This window comes from Engraulis encrasicolus, chromosome 6 (assembly GCF_034702125.1).
Source record: "Engraulis encrasicolus isolate BLACKSEA-1 chromosome 6, IST_EnEncr_1.0, whole genome shotgun sequence".
Taxonomy (NCBI): domain Eukaryota; kingdom Metazoa; phylum Chordata; class Actinopteri; order Clupeiformes; family Engraulidae; genus Engraulis; species Engraulis encrasicolus.
In genome coordinates, this window is record NC_085862.1 from 42,417,456 (window position 1) to 42,441,162 (window position 23,707).

The window sequence follows — 23,707 nt, forward strand, 5'->3', positions numbered from 1 at the left end:
AACATAAAGCATCATGAAACATCATCGGTGTAGTCGTAATGTGTTGTAAGTAATTATAATGTGCATTATAATTTGTTATAAATGCGCTCATAATGCGCTATAGATATAGGCTTCATAGAAAGTGTTACCAACCTTTCTTTCACTTGGTGGGTTGGACAGAATCTCAGAAAAAAATTAAAATGTCCAGAGCTGTGAACACAATGGCTTTGCCGTTTTTTTATTGGGGGGGGGGCAAACTGGGTGAAATCCATACTGTATACGGCATCAGTGTTTCAGCTGTTTGGCCATGTACTGCCACCTGGTGAGTGATTTTAAGTACAGCTCTTCAATAGTGCAGGAAATGGTAGAGTAGAGTAGAGTAGAATATCAATAATTGATCCAGAGGGAAATGAAGGTGTCAAGTAGCTTACAAATACAGAAGAAGACACAAAGAGTAAGACATTACACACAACATTGCACATATATTCACCATACATATATTCACAAGGTCATTAGGGTTGGCTCATTAGCAAAGGACCACCCATAAATATCTACAAACTGTTCTAATTCATAATTCACAGCAGCATATAATAATAAGAAGAAAATTACATGAAAACAAATAAACAAAAGAAAATGGAATCAGGTTTAAAGGAACAGTCCACCTTATTTCAGGTAAATATAGCATTAGAAAGTATTTTTTCTCTATGTGTTTGTGAGGCCTAGATTAGCTCGTCTACTGTCTATTAAAGATGGAACAATGGGGGCCCACTCATGTAAATTGAGGGCTGATCTCAAGTTAAAAAAACAAACAGGCATAAAAAACCCCAATAGCATTGGCCCCTGAAGACTGTCTGCCCACCGGGAAAATGCCATGTTTGCCAGATTACCAGTCCAGCCCCAAGCATTCGCAACAAATCGCTACTACTTAGCCGTTATTCACCATCTTCAGGCTTGGGGCCCCAAGTATCTGCCTGTCAAGCCTGGTGATAAGATGCACCTCTGTGCTGAGGTTGCATAACCCTTGGGATGATACTGGAGTATACAGAGTTAAGATTAAACCATACCATCACAATCTCAGAAAGGGCTGAACAAAAACATGCTGTGTCATCGGGTACGTGTCAGTACCCAACAATGCAACATCTCTTCCATGTTATGGATACTCTACAATATAGTCATAGAGTTTGGCATCAGATTTTAAGCGTGTCAGCGAGGAAGAGCACAGAGCTGATAAGGTTTGGGGCTGTGAGTGCCTCCAAGTCTAAAGCTCAAATGTGGTTCTACGCCATCTGGTGGTGAGAAGGAGAATCGCTGCAGCAGAGAGGTGAAGAACACGAATAGTTCCATTCTAGCCAGTTGCTCTCCCAGACACACTCTTTTCCCTGTGGAAAAAAGAGATTGATTTTCAGAGAAAATAATGAAATACACAGACAACATTTGATATTCATACCAAATTCCAGTGACAGTTGTGACTAGCGTCAATGGTCACCTTTAAAATGACCTCTGGACCCTGTGAGATAACACACTAAATACACACCCATAGAAAATGGTAGGAAGTTTTCCCTTCTTCTGAACTTTCCCTCTGCATCCAAGAAGTGACCTGGGTTGAAGGTGTGAGGGGTCTCCCACTCAGTCTCGTCAAACAAAATGGAGGTCAGAGTGCCAATCACCATTGTGCCCTGTGAATCCCATGGAGTTCATAGCAATTAGATAAACCATTATGATTGCTTAAAATACACAGATTGACAATGGGCCTTTTTTACATGATGCCTTTGAGATGACTTTGAACATTTTAATGTTATAGGTATAGACGCCTCTGTTTTCTGCTTGGAACTGGTATTCACATACACCTGCTTTTCAAAATGGAACTTGACTAAGGTCATGATCATGGCCGAGACAAAAAAAAAAATCACAGCAGGAAGTGAGTAGTTTCCAACCTGGGTGTCTTTGGTGGCCCTCCTGCCCACATTCAAAGGAAGGACGTTGCCAAATCTCTGAGTTTCGTGGATCACAGCATCCGTGTAAGGCATGTTCTCCCGGTCGGCCACAGAAGGCTGTCTTGAGGATCCCACCACTCGGTCTATCTCCTCCTGCACCTTTCCTGAAAGTACAGACAAAAATTGGTTCATTAAATGTGTTTAACCACTAATGTTACAGTTTTATTGAATCTGAGCAGAATACTGTATCTGCTTCTCTTACGCTGAATGTCAGGATAGTTGATCATGTACAGCAGTCCCCAGTACAACGTGGTGGACGTGGTCTCAGTTCCAGCCATAAACAGATCCATGGTGCAGTAGCACAAGTTCTCCAGAGTAAATTCTGCTGCTTTGTCCTCTTTCCACTGGAGAAAAAAAAGGATAACATTTTATAGCATCTACGAGCTGTTTGTGTTGTTGGGTCTTCATTAGTTTACAGTACGTATATCTAGGCCTGTTGTAGAGTAGCCTCGTGGCCAGGAGAAATTTAGCAATGCAGTGACACAAAAATTAAGGGATGAAAAATGTAAGAGAAAAACAAAACAAACATACAAAAAGTAAGCTAACAAAAAGAAAATGGTGGAGTCAAACAGATGACTTAAAAGAGCCACCAAAAGATCCCAACACCTCGCATCAGGTGGGCACTGATGAGCACTCTTGTGCTACAAAACAAGAAATGAGCCTCTTGAGTTCCCTACACTGGGATTTACATAGACAAGATACTCAGACCATTGGCCAATCATATGGCGCTACTACATCACTAGGCTACTACATAACTAGGCTATAACACAGCCAATTGAGGGAACCTCGTTAAACTCAGCCCGTTAAGGGCACATGCGCATTCCACCAAAACAATCAAAATGAGGCCTACACTTGAAAACATGCAAATAAAGAAAAGCTAACGTTACAAAAAGCAGTACAGCACCTATGTGCACCTAGGACACTGTCTTTTAAACAAACACGTGAAAAATAAGCAAATAATCATCAGAAAATTAATGAAACTAGTGCGGTGGGGGTCACACCGTCACAAGGCTATAAAAGTTTTTCATTCTGAAGGTAACTCAACCCACCTTTTCCATTTCGTCAAGAAAACAGTCAATATAGTCCCTAGGTTTGGATGGATCAAAGTCTGCTTGATGTTTGTCAATTTTTTTCTGGACAAAATCTACGATTTTATCATTCAGAGAAAAGATTTTCTTGTGTGGACCTGGTACCCTCCGCAGTAGCCATGGGAACTTGTTGTACAGCTATGAAAACATAAATGAATAATTATGAAAACAGTGAGCAGAGCAGGTGTAACAGATTCCAACTAGAACATTATTTATAGTAAAACTCTCTCCCAAAGCCTCATGCAGATGTGCTAGTGTGCTACTGAACCAGGATTGTGAGACTCACAAGTACAAATAAAGAACACATTCTTAAGAAAGTGAAAGGTAAGCTAATACGAATACAATAATTGCTCAAGAACATTGCCTTGACAGTTATAATGAGCAACAGCTGAATTACATTTTTAAATCAACAAAAAAAAAGTTAAAATGAGCGTTGAAAACAGCTGATTGACAGTTTTAAATCAACAAAAACTAAAAGAAAATAGACAGCCTGAAGGGACGTTTACTTCAAACCTAAGGATGTTTAGTTCAAATTTAAGGACGTTTCGTGGGTATTTGTGGTAGACGGAACATCATCGACGAAACCTCCCATGGTCCATACAAATGGTCCCAAGTTTTCTACGAATGGTCCCCTGGGAAAAATACATTAGATGAAACGCCCTGTCCCCCAGAACCAGTGGCAGATGTACTTTACTGTACCAGCGGCGGTCTGACCATTTAGTTCTCTTGTTTGTGCATCTACATCCCATGTTGGAGCTTGCTATGAGGTCACCAGTTCGAGTCCCGGGTGGTGAATAAGCACAAGATGACCATAGTTACACTGGCTGTGACCTGGGTGGAGTGAGTGTAGCGAATGTGAACTCGCAGAGTTCAGTGGTAGAACGTTAGTAGCTGGCAACTAAGCTAACACTAGTGGTCGTTAAGCCTGTACCAAGTTTGCCAAGAGAGAGAGGGGAGGCCATTAGGCCCCAAAGGCCTCCCCACAGGCCTCCCCACCCCCTCTCCCTGAATAGGTGTTAACAGGTACAGATACAAAGAAGAGAAAGGAGAGAAGGGGGTGGGGAGGCCTGTGGACAGGCCTTTGGGGCCTAATGGCCTCCCCTCTCTCTCTCCCAAGCAAATAAACCTTGGATTTCTGAATTTCAACTATTGCACTGAAACTGGTCTTAAAGGCCAACTTCCGATAAAACACAGTTTTACTCACTCCTTTTGAAGATCGGACGGTCACCCCAAGTTAAACTCACTTGCAAGGCTCTCATAGCGGTGCGTCACCTCGCCTGGCTGTGTTTCCCGGTGTTTCCCAATTTACATAAATAATGCAGAGAAACGAGCGAATCACGAAAGCCTTTCTGTGTTTCGTCACGTCGAAAGAAGGCGTTGCCCACAAAGGTTTATGTCGACCCATTTTTCTAAAAACATGTCGAGTAATTTTTTTCTGCTTGTTTTCAATACAAGCAACGTCTGGTGGCCCGAAATCTAGCTTAGCTTAGCTATCAGCTGGTTGCTACTCTCAGGTACACACAGCACAAAGCCTCATCCATACAGCAAGCCCACTCTGGTTGCTCCGTGCCTACAGCTCGCCTAGGGGTCGCTGTCGAAAGAGCACAGCACTGAATGGAGCATGCACGCATCCGTTGGCGCCCCTATAGTGCAGTACCACCCGGAGAAGTGGAGACTCTGTTTCCCATTACATTCTATCCAAGAACAGGAGGACTGAGCCAATCAGAGACGCATTTCCACGAGAGCAGGAATAGTGAGCCAATCAGAGACGCATTTCCACGAGAAACACGGAACACCCTCTCGTTTCTCCACAAGCCACATTGCCGGCTTGCAAAAACGGCTTGAAACAAAGCAACCAGAACGTTTTTTAAAACGGGACCAACGCGTAACACATTCAATAACAATGGGGAACACAGCAATATTAATCAAATGACGTTGAGAGGCCATCTTTAAATATTAATTAGTAGTTAAACCTAGATACTATCACTGTTCACCTATAGGGGCGCTGTCGAGAGAGCGTAGCCCATTCATTCCGATTGGAGTCTGCACTCCCCCGTTGGCACCCCTAGTGTGCAGTAGGCCTACCACATGGAAAAGTGGTGAGTGCAGAGGCTGTAAATGTAAACCAGCTTGGGTGCAGCCTGTAAAAATTACCCTGTTTCAAGTCAAGTCAAGTCAAAAGTTTCTATACTACAGAAACTGTGCTATCAAAGTTCTCTATGCCTTGGTTTCCATGTCAACAACCCCAGAATGACGTATGACATGCCAACGACTCTATGGAATGAAGTATTGAGTAACTTTGAGCCTCATAAATGGATGGAAAATAGAGATTTATAACGATGGCTACTTCAGTGCTGACAGACTCAGCAAAAGCCCAATTTTAGCATCGGCTAACTAGCGCTGGAATTCTGAATGCAGGGGATGTATGGAGGTGAGGTTTTTGGAAAAAGTTAGCACTCAACATCATGTTTTAACATCATTTAAGCCATTTCACACCGGATTTCTAGTATGTTCATTTAGTAGTTTGTTTCGAGAATTCATGCAGCTCATTCTCAATGTTACCTTTTCCACGAATACTTACCACCACCATTACATTTTAAGTATTCGTGACTGGGAAAAGGTGGATCTTCTTTGGTCATTCTGGTAAATATTTATTACTTAGGCTATAGGCTACATTTTCATGAAAATATCAAATTTGGGGGATAGGCAGCACAGTTGCAATGAGCAGCATAGTTGCAAAACCTACTCTAGCCACAATCCTGCATACACCACCTTTTAATTCAAGTACTCTTTTGATACCTTTGATGCCCTTATCACTGAGACCGCTTTTTCAGCTTTACCCACTTTCACCACGCCGCTTGCCCAATCACTCAATCAGTCAATTGGGCCTACATTCGCTGCTTTGCCAAATTCAACACCTCTGGTCTTTTCCTACAGGTACAGTATAAGGAAATAATCACCTGGACCCAAATTCCTCCATGTAGATATACAAGTTCGTTGATGTCCTTCAGGAGGGATTGGAAGTCATTATCGGTGTACTCAAAACGCTCCCCAAACACCAGCACACAAATTATGTTGGACACAGCATTGTTTACGAGCTGTTGTGGGTCAAATGATTTACCTGGAAGCACAGTAAAGACATTATACTACATGCTATAGGCTATTTAGGCCTACAGTATATTCTACAGAGTAAACTACATGAAATTTCATCAAATAACACAGAATGTCACAATTCATTAGGACAGATTGCTGTTGTTTTCCCTCAATTATGAAATCAAAAGATAGTTCTCTCGTGGAATAACTATGGCAGGCAACATTGTATATATTTACTTGTTCATCTTTGATCATGTGGCAACTGCTGGGCCAAATCCTTTACAAAGATTATTTATAGAGTGACATTTGAGATAACGCTGATAACTACCTTGTTCATTTAGGAGAACTTCGTGTAGATATCTGCATTCCTGATGGATAGACGGTTCAAGGCTTCTTTTGCCCAAACCAAAATTTCTCAGAGTGTGGATTGCAAACCTCCTTTGTTGTTTCCAAGCATATCCATTTGACAAAACCACCCCTAAGAAGATAAACAACAGACCAAATAGCCTTTTAGTTATACTGAGTACAGGTAACCGTATTAATCATTGGGTGTATTATACATTATACCTCTCTGTTGAGATGGGAAAATTACCTTTGTCACCAACCATATCAGTCAGTAATGGTAAGACTGGCCGATCAGCAAAGGTGTCTGCTTGATATGCTTCTCGAATAAGTTTGTGGCCATTGATTATGGCAATCCTGTCTCCAAAAAAGTTTACACTGAAGACGGGTCCAAATTTTTCAGCAAACTGTGAGAGACAAAAAACAAGAAGTGCTTCACAATAGTGCTTTACAACTTTACAATAGATGACTTGACCTTATCCTTTCTAGGCATCCACTACAATTTTATACCATGTCTGTCAACTCAACATTTCAATTAAGATCAGCTTTTTATAAAGAACTTACAAAAGCGAGTTGAAATTTTTCAACTTGAGAAACTGGAAGCTGCCATTGGCGATTTTATTGTCGGGTTCAAAAATCCCAGTAAATTGAACAATATCAAGTTGTAATTTTTACAGTGTGGACACTGAATGAACTGTGCTGTTGCTTTCGAGCTTAAAGGTTATTTTTTATTGTTGAATTGTCCAGGTCTTTTGTCAGACAGAGGTGGCAACCAGGTGCAGGCCTACACAATTTCAATGGACTGTGTAATTACTTAACCTAAAATGGTAACTTATGTCAGGACAATAGCAGCATGACCAAATTTGTTGAATGTAGAATTCGTAGAACGGTGGTTGACGTGACGCATTGTTTTTACGTAACATTAAACATTAGGTTAAAAACCTAAAAAAAAATGTTATTTTTCTTCTTTAAAACAAATGTAAATGAAATAAGATGTGGTACATTATGTTTCATATTAGTCTTAGATGAGAAGAAACATTTATGTTAAGATTTATGTAAAGGTTTATATGTCAAATGTCCTGCGGAGTGACTAACATTAATGAAACCTGGAATATAATATATATATAAATTAACCAACAACATTTTGAATAATTTATGAAGCATGTGGCATGATTGCATAAATATTAACCTTATATTAAAATATATGAATGTGAAAAACTCAATACAGTAATATTAACTACAAGTTTAATTTCGTAACCTCAGTTATTGGAGAGTGGTGTGGATGTTGAAGGTGACTATTAACCTCTTATTATGTCTACATATTTCAATGTTTCTGTCATGCAATGCTTAGGTTAATTTTATGATGTCCTGTGGTGTGACTGCTCTTATTGAAGGAAAAAAAGTTTTTCTATAAATGAAAACACATATTAAGGTTAAACACAATATCATTATCTAGTTAGCATGAGCTAAGAGGTCAGTCATGTATACAGAAGGATTAGAATGACCACAATGCACTTCAAATCCTGCGGTGCCGGTGTGACATGCTTATGCAATGTTTTACTGAATCCTTACTTGTTTTTCATGTATCATGCAAGGATATAAGGATACCAGGAGATTTATTTGTCACATTCACACAATTATTTGAAGTAATACAGTGAAACCATGCAGTGAAATCACAGTTGTCTGCCTGTACAATGCATAGGCATGTGGGGGTGGGGGTGGGGGTGCAGGTGGGTAGTAGTGTGTGTTTGTGGGGTGGGGGTTAAAGGAACAATACTACAAAGAGCTTGGGGGATATGTTTTGTGCAGAATATTAATAATTTTATTATATCTTACAGAAATGTCACGCCAAGGATGTCACACCGCAGGGCACATTTTCCCAAAAATGAGCTTTTTTACCCCTTTTTTTCCATCTTTTTTTCAGGAATTGTGATAACTTTTCTTTTTTTTGCGTTACGCCCTTAAACATCAACCACCCAGAAACAAACGAATGGCAAAGATGGGTTCAGCCGGAACCTCCGAGGCTATCATAAAACCATGTGACCAGAGATCAAAGAATAATCAAACTCTGTTCTATCTACGGCTGTGGTCGTTCTGAGATGCGTCACGGGTCGAGTTCAATGTGAGTGGCTGAAGTGGCATGTCAGTAAAGATGACGAACAGATTGTTTATCCAATCACAAGCAAGATTTTTTGATAAGGAGCATCATTCGAAAACATGTTGGTTGTGGGGGGTTCCCAGATGGTATTGTGAAGATGAAGGCGAAACATACCAGCTGGCGAGAGTCAGGTTAATCTACACCCCCATCTCCCACATTGCTGCAGGCACTGTAGCCTGCAATATCCTGTCCTGTCTTGTCCTGTCCTGTCTAACCGGAAAAATCGAGATTCACCCCAGTCAGGCTTGTCAGGCTGTGACGTATCTTCATACTTTAAAGGTAGAGTATCTAACTTTTCAGTTTATTTCCAGAACTGATGCTGCCCACTCACAAATCTCTTTTTCATGTATATTTTACATGAATTTACATTCATCAATTTCTTAGTATTCATTGTGTCTTACATTTTTCATACATGAATAGATTCTTCTCTATTTTGAATTAGCAGAAATATGTGGCTGCATTATGTACTGTACTTTGACCAGTAAATATTAGCTTTTTACATATTAAATATTTATGAAAAGATCAAAACTGTGAATGGGCAGCACACAGCTTGAAAATGAATGATTAGAAGGGCATACAGAAAAAGAGCTTAGGCCCTGAGCACTGCAAATATCCTCAAATAATGATATAATGTTGATCTAATAAAGTTATTTTCCCAACATATCAGCGGTGACTTTACAAGCTTCAGTACTTTATATAACAGCTCTCAATGTCACACAAATGAGAGAGACTTACCTGCATAAACTGTAGGTGGATGCCTGCGTTGAAGTCTATATGATGTAAGTCTCCTATAAAAGGTAATGACCATGGTCCTGGAGGGAAATTCTTTGGAGGTTTACTCTTTATGTAGTCAAACACCAGAAGAAACAATACGACAAAGAGCAAAAAGCTTTTGATATCAAAAAAATTCAAAAGGTGTAGTAACAGCGTCATTGTCTAAATGCAGGCTGAAACAGAAAACTGTTTTGAAATGCTTCCGTGGTGAGATGTGGGCGGTTACCTGATCTGAATGACGTAAGCTGACACCTCCCCTCCTCAACACTTTCAGGTCGCAACAAAATCAACTCATGCCTGCTTTCGCACAGCAGATTACATGCTGAAAACACCCCACCCACCCCTCCTTAAAAAAGTAAGGAAGAAAGAAAGAATGAATGAAAAGATGAAAGAAAAAAAACAGAGACTGAGGGAGTCCAGTTCAACTATAATAGGTAACCTCAGGACAAAGGGCATTGATGCCTGATTGGAGAGTGCACTTTGTCTTGGTTGGTGGGTGAATAGCGTACAGTGATAAACTTCACTTGCACTTAGTGGCTGGTGAGATGAAAGGCAGAATATGTCTCAGAAATGGAGGGAAAACATTCTGTACTATGAAATCATGGCTTTACTGCGATCCCATCTTTCCGAGGAAATGTCATTAACTGTAAAACTCTGTGAGACTGTGATAATGGAGATCAGGTATTTTGTTGAGATGCGAGCTACTTTGTCAATATGGCCTACAACTACAGTAATAGGCCGTTACAGTAACATAGTCCAAACTCCTCCAGGTGTAATGGCTAGGAAGACCAGCTTGACAGGTAGCTCATATTGACACAACACCGGCTGAGAAATGGTTGAAAAATATTTTCACTTAAGGCTCTTTTCCACTCCCGTTTTCTACCCGGTACAGCTTGACACCAAAATTTGGCCTCCACTTGTTGGTTTTCGATTGGGTATGACATAGCTCGACTGAGCTCGAAAACCAGCTGGCCGGCTGAAGCGAGCTCAGCTTTGCCTGATTATCGAATTTTCAATTCTCGTACCGAGATGTTGGTCTGACCAAGAGGATAATGAATATCGTTTCCCAAGCGGCCTGATTTAACCCGCCTCCCTGGGCTTGCTGCTGGTCAAGGCCAGAAAAGGCTGTGCCAGTTTAAACCAAACATTTTCGTTGTCCCATTAACGTCACTGCCTTGAACATGCCTCTACTCAGGACCGAAGAAGCTGCTCCAAGTTGATTGCTTCCCGACAAAGTGGGTGGAGTTCCCGATTTCTCTGGAGCTCTGAAACGATATTTGTATTGCTCCTGCCTGACTAGAAGCAACGCTGAAAGTGTTGCGTCACTAGGAAGGTGTAGCCTGGCTGAGCGGGCCTTTTGCTGCCAGCTACTACCCAGAATCTGCGTCAGCTCGTAAGCCTGTACCAAGTTTGCCAAGAGTTCAATGAGTTCAATGAGTTCAAGTGAGTCGTGAGTTCAAGTGAGTCGTGAGTTCAAGTCCCAGGAGGTAAATTGGCACAAGATGACCATCTAAAGTAAATTTGTTTATCTTGGTCTCTTCAGATCGCACGACATGGTTCCAGTGATCCATATCCTTGGTCTGTTCATCTCTCTTGAGACCAAGATAAACAAATTTGCTTTAGATGGTGTCAAGCATGTGTGGTGGTAAACAAGTGAGTTTTACAAAAAAGTGTATCCTCTCAATAACCAAGCATGGTAGTGGGACTGACATGGTTTGGGGATGCATGAATGCTGTCAACATTGGCAATCTGAAATACACCTAAAAGAAACATGCATGCACTGTGACTACTGAAGCAGATCACGATATTCTCCATAGGATTGCCTTCAAATCTCACACCAATCCATTTAAGCCAGGTGCACACTCAAAATGTAAAAGTTCAATGCAACGAAAGGTTCAAACGCACACTGATGACCTCCCTTTAAATTCCTTTTCATTTCGAGACGATTCGAGCCAACACAGCCCCTTCTGTACCGGATTTTAATCTGGGGTGTACTCACTTTTGTGAGTACATGTTCAAACATTAATGGCTGTATTTAGTTTTTTTCTGAGTGAACAAGAAATGTAAGCGGTTAAATATGTTGTTAAAAGGTCACTAATCATTGTGTCAAAGTGACATTTCTGTAATGCTTTCCTATGAAAACATACTCACAAATCTGCAAAAACTGCGAGGGGTGTACTCACTTTCGTGATATACTGCACTTTAACCACTAGCCCATGACTTCTGCAATCTGTATTCACTTCAGCTGTCCGTAAAGATTCTCATACTTCAAGGTCATATTGTCCAAATAATTTAGCTGTAAGCAACTTGACTTGTATAAACTATGTAAGGTGGCATACAAAGACTAATGAGGGGCATGCAAGTGTATATCAACATTTCTTTCCCCACCAATAATGATGGATCCTTATTTACAGAAGCTCTGTTGAGATGAGCTACTGTATGTACAGCACTATTATATTTACTTTACTTTTAATTTCTGACACTACAGAGTTGTGCTGCCGCACACTATCACTGCCAGTTTAGCCTAATGTAAAAGTAAGGTGCCTGCTGTGGGTTCAGATGGCTAAAGTTTACCCCAAACTCTGTGAAGGCGGGATTCTCAAAAGGTGAATAGGTGCCTATTTGCCTCGAGGGGCTAATACCATATTGACTCCTGTGTCCTTTCCAGGCTTATCTGTCAGCAGCAGTCACAGTCCTGACCTGAGGGCAGAGAGAGAGAGAGAGAGAGAGAGAGAGCTCAGCTGATATCTGCTGGAAGTGCAAAAGCTACAGCCAAGTTAGAATGAGGAAAAGTTATTGGGAAGAAGTTGGGAGAGGACTTCCAAGCACAGTATTATGCATATCAATGTGAAACTTTAATGAATGTCAACAATTTACAGACAGCGAGCACAGTTAATTGGAACTAATTTCTGGCTGTAGTGGGGAATAACCACACACAAGTTATGTTGTGATGATGTCATGTGTAAGAAAGTAAATGACATTTACTCAAATTACTGTAATGCAGTACTTTTATGAGTAATTTGAATTCATGAAGTTGTTTTTAGAACGTGTCCTTTTACTTTTACTCAAGCACAGTACATTTTGATCCTGTACTGTGTTTTACTTTACTGCATTTGAACCGGTTCTGAGCACTGAGAAAAAAAATGCCAGTAAAATGCTAGAAATGCCAGAAATGAAAGGAACTTGTGTGTTTTCACCATTGTACATACATGTAAATTAGCTTGGAGCAGTGGGTTGGCTAGGGCCAACAGCCCATTAGTTCGACCTTTACACAGTAGAGATGCAAGTAAGTGACTGAGGATAACATTCGTAAATTTGGAGCGTGTGAATTTGCCATTCAAACATTTCGAGTACACTCTGGGGGCTCCAGCTGAGGGAAGAGTAGCGCAGCACTGAAAAGAAAATAAGCTAGAGGAAAGCATAGAGTGACTGATAGCTTCAACCAGTAGCATAAAGCGGCATTTTATAGATGCAGGGTAGCCCTAGCCTTATTGTCATGACTTTCAAATCTCTTCGAGACTTGGTCTGACCAAGAACAACTAACATTCTCAAACGGCATGGTTGTCCCACCTCCCTTGGTTTGCTACTAGTGGAGGCCAGAAAAGGCTGAGCCAAAGTTTAAACCAAACTTTTTCATAGTCCCAATAGAACGTCTCTGCTTAAACCACCTCACTGCCTTGAACACGCCTCTACCCAGGACCGGTGGTGATGCTCAAAGTTGATAACATCCAGAAAAAGTGGGTGGAGTTCCTGCTCCAGGGGGAACCCGATTGTACCTGAACAAGGAATTTTCCTGAGTGTGTGTAGCTGAGCTGAAGGTGTTGCGTCACTGCGAGGGTGGAGCCTGGGTAGAGTAACGCAGCACTGAAAACAAAATAAGCTAGAGGAAAGCATGGAGTGACTGATAGCTTCAACCAGTAGCATAAAGAGGCATTTTATAAATGCCGGGTAGCCCCATAATGCACGCCGTACCTCCTATGGCACGCTGCAATTGCCATTGAAAAGTTAAACACCATAGTACTACACTACTATGACCTTACTCAGGGCCTTTAGTGATGCACTATGACTTAGCCATTCTGGTAACAGCAAATCTATAACTGCGTCTTAGCGGGTTAAGGCCCTCTGAGAATATGGCTATCAAAGCAAGTTTGCCAGACCAATGTTCACAGAGCTTTGTAGTCCCAATATCCAGGCTATTTGATGATTCCGAGACGGGCAGAGGCCATGGAGGGCTCTATTCAAGATCAGAAGTTGATTTCTCGAGAGAAAAGCTAATTTGAAAGTATCTAAATAACTTAAAGCGATGGTTCGGAGTAGAATCACCCTAATGCCATTTGAACCGTGACACCCATCCACCTTTACACCCGAAGTGTTTTCTGCCGCAGGCTTACATCAACAGAGTTGCCGTGTTATTCGATGTTTATTCCGGTTAGCTTGACTCAAGCGCATATGGATACTGGGCACCGTCTCCAAACTTTCCCCACAAAAATAACATGTCATGACACCAAACTTCTGCAGTAGCACAAATATGGTCTGTACTCACGAAACGAAGCATTTGGAAGTTTGGAAATAGTCCAGGAGTTTATTATTATCAACACAAGCCGAATAGCTTCTCTGCTGCTAAAGCTGCGCCAACGTTACTTCCGTCATCTAAGACAAGCATGTAAGAGTCCTAAACGAAGCTCATAATATGCACAATGAAAAGTGAATTCAGCATCAGTATTGATAACGAAAATCCTTGTCTAATTGATAGTAGGTAAGATTTGAAATATCTTTTAAGTATTGCCTTGAAAATATAAGCCTTAATCACAATTCAATGAAAACTTTTTTAACACTCTCGTCTGGAAGTTTGTTGAAGACTTTTACGGGCTTGTCTCATATGACGGAAGTAACGTTGGCACAGCTTTAGCAGCAGAGAAGCTATTCAGCTTGTGTTAATAATACTAAACTCCTGGACTATTTCCAAACTTCCAAATGCTTCGTTTCGTGAGTACAGACCATATTTGTGCTACTGCAGAAGTTTGGTGTAATGACATGTTATTTTTGTGGGGAAAGTTTGGAGACGGTGCCCAGTATCCATATGCGCTTGAGTCAAGCTAACCGGAATAAACATCGAATAACACGGCAACTCTGTTGATGTAAGTCTGCGGCAGAAAACACTTCGGGTGTAAAGGTGGATGGGTGTCACGGTTCAAATGGCATTAGGGCGATTCTACTCCGAACCATCGCTTTAAGCTCAAATTACAAACAACTTTTTGGAAGCATTACCGCCACCTACCGAAATGGAGTGTGAGTCTGGCCGAAAGCTATCTCAACTACAGATATAAAAGGGTGAAAGAGAGAGAGAAAGAAAGACAGAAAGAAAGAAAGACACCATGATATCCTTCTAATCAGTCATGTGGCTTCTAGATAAAGAAAAGGTACTTAAAGCACATCTCACTTGAGTAATTCTGCAGTATTGTTTTGACATTTAACTGCACACTTTCTGACTCTAGTCTATAGGATAAGGTGCTGCCTCTCCTGGTCAAACCTGCTACAAGAATTAGTACAGGAAGGTGTTACATCCTGCTTGGCATTGCTGCCTGTCGCACCTCCTCCGGTGCCCATGGGTCAGCTGCAGGGTCATCAGTTGGGAACCACCGTTCATCAACGTTTCGCCCCTTTAATCCCGAAATGTCTCCGGTGGCGGGGCAGTGACAGGGACGTCTCCCGGTCACCCCCTGCAGCTGATAGATGTTGTCCCTGCGGCTGTTTACTGGGGGTTAGTTGTTATTCCCCCAGCTCCTGTCCTTCCTCCGCAGCCAGAGCCAGCTCCTACCAGCTCCTTTGTTGCCTTCTTTAGCCTTCCTCCAGTGACTCCCACATCCTTCAGGAGGCGTATGGTCGACAACCCCATAAAGCCTCGGCATCCAACCTCCACTGGATATATGGAAGTCTTCCAGACCACATCCCGGCACTCCGCAGCCAGTTCGGCGTACTTGGCCTTTTTCCGTTCAAAGGCCGCCTCAATCCCTTCCTCCGATGGTACAGTGAGCTCTATGAGAGCTACCGCTCTTGCCTTTGCAGACCAAGCCACTATGTCTAGCCGGAGAGAAGTGGTGGTGATCTCTGTGGGAAACTGAAGCTTTCTGTCCAAGTCAACCTTCATGCTCCACTCCTGTCCGGGAGTGAAGGGCCTTGATGTTTCTTTTTGCCTGATGCTTACTATTCCTCCTTTTGCAATAAAGGTGGTAGGGTCCTCTGCTGGCGATGGTATTCTGCTACCCTGTCTGCACTCCTCCAGCACCTCGGCTAGCTTTCTCAGGACCTGGTCATGGCGCCATCTGTAGCGGCCCTGAGAGAGCGCGATTTTGCAGCCTGACAAGATGTGCTGGAGGCTTGCGCAGGGAGCACTGCAGAGTGCACAACATTCCTCCTTTCCGAACCACTGGCTTAGGTTCCGAGGACAGGGAAGCGTGTCATACGTTGAGCGGATAAGGAAGCTGAGTCTGAGTCCAACTGATGTTTCTGTTTGAGATTCCCTCCCAGGTTGTCCAGCTTCCTTGCCGACCCTGAGACACGACCTTGATCTTGTAGTGGTCTTCCTCCATCCTTGTCACCTCCACCACCACCATCTCCTTCCTTTCCTTGCGGTGGGCCTTGGACCAGAAGCGTGGTGCATCTCCCCATCCTAGACCTACTCTTCCTACTTGGACTCTTCCCACGATTTCCTTGTGTTGCAGCCGACTGACAGCTTGGTCGACCTCTGTCTGGGCATTCCGCTTGCGGCCAGTTAGGACCCTGGCGTTAGCTTTCCTTACTGACTCGAAGCTCGAGCTCCAACCTGGTCTTTTCTTGCCTGTAGCCCAGCTGCAGAGATTTCAATGGTAGCTGGAGCATGTTTCTCCCGAACAGGCCAGTTTCAGAGAGGCACCGTGGCAGCCCCACCCACTTTCAGATGAATGAGCTGGCTTTCCCATCCATCTTACTCACGGTCGATGAGGGGATCTCGCTCATTTTCAGGGGCCACATTACTCTCTGGTAGAGAGTGAATTGGTAGCACCAGACCTTGTACTTCCCCGGGAGTTGGCTTTGGTCGATCCTCGCCATGCCATCTGAGAGCTGCTTCATGACAGCTTTCCCCATCTGCTTATCGGAAGGCTCAGCAGTGTACTGCCTCCCCAGGCTTTTGATGGGTTGCTCTGCGAGTAGTGGGATCTTTTCTCCTCCGACGACAAAGGTGGTGCTGTCGTTCCTGACTCCTCTCCTGAGTGACAGGCTACGGGACTTGGAGGGGTTGAGCTTCATTCTTGCCCATGACATCAGCTCATCAATCCTTTTCAGAAGCCTTGATGTACATGGCGCTGTCTGAAGAAGGGTGGTGACGTCGTCTATGTAGCTCCTTAGCGGGGGAAGCCTCTGGCCAGTTGGCAGTTTGATTCCTCCTGCCATTTGCCTAGCACCGATGAGAATTATCTCAAATGCTGCGACAAATAGTATCGGAGAATGTTCTATTACATGCTCCACGGTTTCAGTAGCTCCACATACACTACCCTTTCCATCAGCATGCTTTTTAAAAACAAAGAGCTTACTGTTCAGAGGCTCCCTCTAACGTACGTCGGTTCTCTATGTAAAGATATGAAGGGAAACGGGAATCCATCACCATCACTGGCACGTCGTCGTGCAACGTGACTGACACCCTGCTATTACACTTTCTTTGGTAACCCTTTACTTGACGGCGGCATCATATGCATGACATGACAGTGTCATAACAGTGAAGTAGTGCAGTCATGGACGTGTCATAAACATTATGTTAACACCTTGAACATTTTATGAATGTTGCCATTAATATATTGCCTGGCTCTTGCCCGACCTGTGTTCCGCACAGCTTTATGAGCTCCACTACTAGGTCTGGGAGCATGTAGCAGGATTCCATTTCTACAGTCAAAAAAAGAATCGCAGCATGTATTGCTTCAATATCAACAAATTCTTTCAAAACCATTTTCTGTTGATCTCTAAAGCGTCAATAATATAGGCCTCAGTGACATTTGGTTTTGGTAAAGACAACCCATACAAGGTCAACATTTCATGACCGTAAAACGTATGACATTGACATCATGTCTATAACTCATCCATGACTGTGTCATGACACTGCTATGACACTGTCATGCAATGTGTATGATTGCAGCCGTCAAGTAAAGTGTAACCCTTTCTCTTTTTTTAAAGATTTCTTTTGGTCTTTTTCGACTTTATTTGATAGGATAGTGCGAGAGGTAGACAGGAGGCGAATTGGGAGAGAGACGGGGCGGAGTCTGCAAAGGACCCGGACTGGGGATCAAACCTGGGTCAGCCGTATGGCAGGCGAGTGCCCTACCGGTTGGCCACAGCAGGGCCCCAAGTGTAAGCCCTTCTTTCTGCAACTCCACTCCTGTCCACCGGATGGCAGCTCTTCCACACGTATGGCAGCCTCGTGCCATGCAGAGACTGAGGACCGACTGGATGGATGCTTCTGCTATTTTCGACTGTGAGCAAGGTCAGAGGTAGTCTCGCTGATGCTTGCTGATATTCTCTCATTACTGAGAATTGCGTAATAATGCGGGCGAGCCACATGGGGCCAGGATTCACAATCATTTCCACTCATTACTGCGTGAATACAAGGGGATATTCTGTTTATCATATTAAAACCTACTTAGCTATTTTAATGAATAAAATAGTGTGGTGGGTTGGGGCGGGTATAAACAGATACAAACAAAAACTATCTAAAAAAAAAATCTATATTTCATTCATTACAAGTCTATTCTGGTAGCCATTAAGAGTGGATATTCTGTAGCCTACATAGCAATGCCTGGATTGTCTTGTATAAGAACGGATTTCCCAGTCAGGCTTTGTGTGGGTGTTAGCAGCAGGGGTCTTCCCCAGATGTGAGCCCAAACTGGGCCGGTTCTGCTCCAGCTTCAGTGGGTAGCGGTGCTCGGGGGGCTCCTCCTTTACTGTGTGAAATCCTGGTGCCCCGCCCCCCACCCTCCTCCCCCCCAGGGGCTGGGACCAGCTGCTCTTTTCAAAAGCACCGCTTGCTTCCTTGCACCAGCATCTACTTACATGCAGGGCCACTAACACCTTTGGCTAGGCTTGGAACAAAGTTATCTAAAAGCCCCCCCCTTAATGATGATAATAATGTAATGAGGAGCCACTGCTGGGCCCCCTCGCTCCCTGGGCCTGTTACAACTGACCTCTTTGTTCACCCCCCTGTTGGCTTCCCTCCTTACATGCACCAGAGCAGCGGGGCCCAGCGACCGGCACGTCGCCCTGACAACGCACACTGCTGTGGCTGAAGCGGTGCGGTGGTGGCTGCATAGTGAACAATGCAGTGTTAATTCACGACTTAGTATTTAGTCCCAGAGTACTCTCTAAGGGTTAAATTAACACTGCATTTTTTTACTGTGTGATTTAGCATGTTGGGGCATGCCTGCCAGCTATATCCTTCGCTCTCTCGCCTGCCCGTGCACTGAGAGAGGTTACCGTGGGGACAGACAGGGGTGGTGTGACTTGGATGCAAGAGCGTGGGCAGCAGCAAAAGACTAAAGGATAGTGGAGTTGAAGGTTAATTGTGGAGTGATGTGTGTGTTTGCGTGTGTGTGTGTGTGTGCATGTGCATGTGAGTGTGTGTATGCACATGCTTGTGTGTGCGTGTGTGGGTGTGCGTGCGTGTGTGTTTGTACTTGTGTGTGCGTGTGTTTGCGTGTATGTGCTTGTGCGGATAGTGTGAAAATGGTCCCTATTCATAAAGGACAAGGAGCACCACCTACTGGCTGTACATTGGCAAGGATGAAGCTGAGCTGCAGGCTGCCCACAGAACACTACTACTGCTAATCCCCTCTTCCCCCTCCACTATCACAATCAACTTCATTCATGTTCATTCATATTATCGAGATTTTTTTTTTGTATTCACTATCAATGCTTCTGCAAAATGGAAGAATATCCCCCACTACACTACACTGCTACGGCGAGAACTGTAGACACTCAGAGATGATTATGAATGGGCTTTGATGTGCCTATTCATCGGATCACAGCCCAGCTGCCATTCCCAAACACCGAAGGAAAGAGAGAGAGAGAGAGAGAGAGAGAGAGAGAGAGAGAGAGAGAGAGAGAGAGAGAGAGAGAGAGAGAGAGAGAGACAGAGCCAATAGAGAGGAAAGAGTTTGGAATTTGGAATTGGCCCGTTTTGTATGACAAGTATTTGTCTCCTTGAAATGGAAGCCATATGTCCTCACCCTCACCCACACTCACACCCACCCTTCCCCTCCCCTCCCCTCCAACGTGAAGAAAAATGCAAAATCTCTGCCCGCCAAAAAGCTTGGTTTGTTATCTGACTGGGTGTTTTTCCATGTGTTTCTCCACACCTCACAGTAATGAATGATTAGCCGGAGGAAGATAAATAGCCATGGGGTTTCCCAGTGCCAAGGAAATCCATTTAGGTTATTATTCCTTTACATAAAACTCATTTTCATTTTAAGAGCCCCGGCCCGGAGTCTTCGTGCCGAATAACAAACAGATAACAAAAACAGGCGAACAAGGAGGAGGAGGAGGAGGAGGAGGAGGAGAAAGTCTGCATTACAGGAAAGGAGGCAAAAAAAGCCCTGCCAGCTTGGCCGCTCTTGCCCTGGCTTCAGAAAAGGACACAGTACGCGAGAAAAAGTCAAGGGAGAGGAAGATGGAAAGGACGATATAACGAGAGAGGAGCGTTTTATGGTGTTAAAGAGCAAGATAGAACAAGTGGAAGATAAAGGAGTGAGAGAGAGAGCAGAAGAGTGAATGATGGTTTATGGCAGTGTTTCTCAAACTTTTTCAGACCGAGGACCACTTTGTCCCCCCAAAAAATTATCGGGGACCACCTGTCAAATGAATTGGCAGTTGATGGATGCTAATTTGACACTGCTAATTTTTATACAGATCACTTACTTTTTATTGACATTATAAGCCTGTCTTATTGTGTTGAAAACATGAAAATGTTACAAATATAGCTTACTGTTAGCTTATCTTGGAAAATTAGAAATCCCCTCACGGACCACCTGAGCTCTGTCACGGACCACTAGTGGTCCCCGGACCACACTTTGAGAATCACTGGTTTATGGGATGTTAAAGAAGGATGGAGAGCTCTGTGGGCCTCAGGCCTGACACAACCATGCAGGGCGCCCCGATGAAAGGGCCCCCTGGTAATGACTGGATGCACTGCATACAAATGATAACTTTGTGACTGAGGTAAAACTTCCCTAAAATGTCCAATGATACTGTTATCAAAATCTCTGTTCAGGGGGGCCCTCCCCTCCCCAATAGTTTGAAGAGAAAAAAAAGGGCCTCTGGGCGTTCTTTGCCGAAGGCCCTCGAATACTTTTAAATGGGCTTGCTGAGGGGGTTGGGGACGGTGGTTCTTCAGCCTGTCATTATGACCATTTCCTTATGCAAGGTCAAGACACAGCGTCTCCAGTGCCCAGGCGAGATAGAAGCTGTGCTCCAGATTTAACACAGGTCAGCCAGCTCTGGGTGCATTTAGAGCAGGATGAGGGGGGTGGGGGGAGAGGTGGGGGAGGACCTTGAGAGGTATTGATTTAGGAGTGTAATCTTATGCATCCTCAGGGAACAGTCCCTCTTTAGTCTTCTGCCTTCTACAGAATACTGTGTCCACCCCTCCCTCTCGCTGCTGACCTGCGCTGGAGACAGCCATCTCAGAGACGCAAGCCAGTCGTCCTCCTAGGTAGGGTGTGGTCCCCCTCTGCACAATGTGCGAAGAGGAGAATCTAGAGTATGTCCTTTGGTATTTCAAATTTCAGTTTGTTCTTTGGACATTTCAAATGTTTAGTGTGACCCAGTCCTGTCTGTATGCACCAAGATGTCTCTGCTCAGACTGGTTGTGTGTACAAATGCTCCCTCAAAAGGTAAGTCAGAGCAAACAAAATCCTTTTTAAAGAATTAGGTACTGATCCACTAAAGCACTTCAAGTCTCCTTGACTGTTTTTTGTTTCTCCTCTGTTTGCAGCCAAAACAATCCATCCACCTCCTATGCTCTCGTTGGATGAAAGGACACACTTGCACAAAGAGAGATTACAATGCCACATATCAGCTAATCATGAATGGCCATCGTCTGACCTATATTTTACCTTATTTACTTTACTTACCTGGATCTAACCTTGTTATACCTTTTGTATTGTGTATTTCCCCAGCATATTATTTGTTGTTATGTTCTTTTTTTTGGCTTTAGATAAACATGCTTGCTAAATGTAATGTAATGTTGGCCTCTAATCTGTCCTGGGTGTGTCACAGCGCAGCTCAGTAATCAATGCTGACCTTTTAACATTGATCCCAAACCCCAAATGGCAGTCTTCGCCTGTGTGGATCTTCCATGTCATGCGTTTCCCACATCATCCTCAGGTGTCCCGAACACCTGCCAGGCTCTGGCCGTCCTAGTGACTGCTACCTGTGGGCAAGGTGGACCTCATGTGGCCCTGCCGTGGCCTGGCAGTGGGGCACTGGGTTGCTGCACCGGCGATCCGGGTTCGGTTCCGGCCCGGGTCATTTGCCGATCCTGCCCTGTCTCTCTCCCGGCTCGTTTCCTGTCTCTCCTCTTCTGTCCTGTTGGAGGTGAGGGCAAAAAAAGACCTAATAAAAATCATCAGGTGTCCTGAACACCTGCCAGACCCTGGCCCTCTTAGTGAATGTTACCTATGGTCAAGGTGGACCTCATGTTGTTCTCAAGGCTCCTTCAGGCCTCAGCTAAAGACTTGTATCTTTTCCTTGCATCTAAAATCTACATCTCTGTGACAGTAGCAGTCCGGATAGCAGCCAACCTACTGTGTGTTGTGATACCAGCCTTCCATGGAAGACTGAGGCTCTGAGGGAGGGAGAGGTCAGCGCTATGAAAGAGTGCTGATCTGAAGGGACCTTTGGCTCCATCAAAGCTCAAGGCTGTTCACCTGCCATCTGACAGGCGACAACAGAACCTTTTGCCTGTTACTTTTAGCTGTTACGAGAGGCATAGGTGTATGTACACGCACGCACGCACGCACGCACGCACGCACGCACACACACACACTGACACAGACACACGCAAACAAACAAACATAGACACATACTTCACACACATACAACACAAATAAAGAAATATCACAAGCATGCACGCACGCACACACACACGCACGCACGCACGCACGCATGGGTGGGTGGGTGTGGAGGTTTCGGAGGGGAGGTGAACCGTATTGAGCTGCGCTCCCCCGCGGGCCCTTGCTGGTTTTAGAGGCAGGGGTGGGGATGAAAGGCGTGGCGTCCTGTCAGATGTCTGATGTAAGATCAGAGGGATGGCGGAGTCGAGGCAGATGGTTGGTAAATACCGTCTGCTTTTCACTTCTCCATTTTGGGGCTTGTCTCCCTTTTGTTGGGGGGGCTGGATAGGAGGGGGGAGTTTTCTTCTCATCCCGCCCCATGCTGTTCACAGTGGATGTTGACATTTCCATCTCGGCAACACCAGCCTACACATCTCCTCAGCTTATGGGCTGGTGGCAGTAGTGTTGCTAACACGTACATCAACATGCGGGCTGGGGAATCACAGACACATTTCTACATGCCGTTGCATTGCACCACAGTGGTGTAATTGTGGCTGGTATGCTGATGCTTTTTCATTTTTATGTGAGCTCTGTAGTCTTTCACTATACATTTACAACGTTTGAGTATGAGGGAGTATGCAGCGAGGTAACATACAAACAAGCATTTTTGAATGTGTATTTCCTTTTGATATTGTCTATGGAGGCCTACTGCATGTTATATGCAATATGGCATTGCTAAAAAGCAGGTTTGAACATTCTTGGGATTGGTCACATCCATTGCATTCATTCTCATGTCTGCAAGGTTTTGTCAATAACATCTTTGTTTCACAACATACCCTTTGTCTTCTGGCGAAATATCTTAGTATGTCTTACACTGTATAGGCTAATTACACAGTTGAAGTGTTCATTCAAATCTTAGATAGTATTTTGGGACTAAATACACTCTAGATGTTCATTTGACTCTGTAAGTGTTGAATTAACACTGCTGTGTGCACAATAATGTGTCACCCCCATTTGTACAACAATGTGGTATGGGGTAGTTTGGCAACTTTGAGGCGCTTTTTACTTTCTCTTGTATACTGTATACTGCTCATGGCCTTTGTAAGGCAATATTATATAGATGTTGTGCAGTGCCCTCATATAGTAAGGAATCATTAGGAGTGGTCCGATATTATTATCTTACAGTTTGTATTATAACGGCAATAT

General features: G+C 43.8%; 1 protein-coding gene across 1 annotated transcript; it reads right to left on the bottom strand.

The window, feature by feature from the left end:
• Positions 1-252: 252 nt before the first annotated feature.
• LOC134451315 (cytochrome P450 2J2-like) lies at positions 253-9,595 on the bottom strand. The gene is made up of 9 exons (XM_063201690.1): positions 9,390-9,595; positions 6,747-6,903; positions 6,483-6,632; positions 6,022-6,182; positions 3,023-3,199; positions 2,176-2,317; positions 1,890-2,077; positions 1,514-1,655; positions 253-1,358 (listed from the first exon to the last, which is right to left on the bottom strand). Exons 1-9 carry the CDS (start codon positions 9,585-9,587, stop codon positions 1,183-1,185), a joined length of 1,491 nt encoding a protein of 496 aa, XP_063057760.1. The 5' UTR covers positions 9,588-9,595; the 3' UTR covers positions 253-1,182.
• Between the last annotated feature and the right edge of the window lie 14,112 nt (positions 9,596-23,707).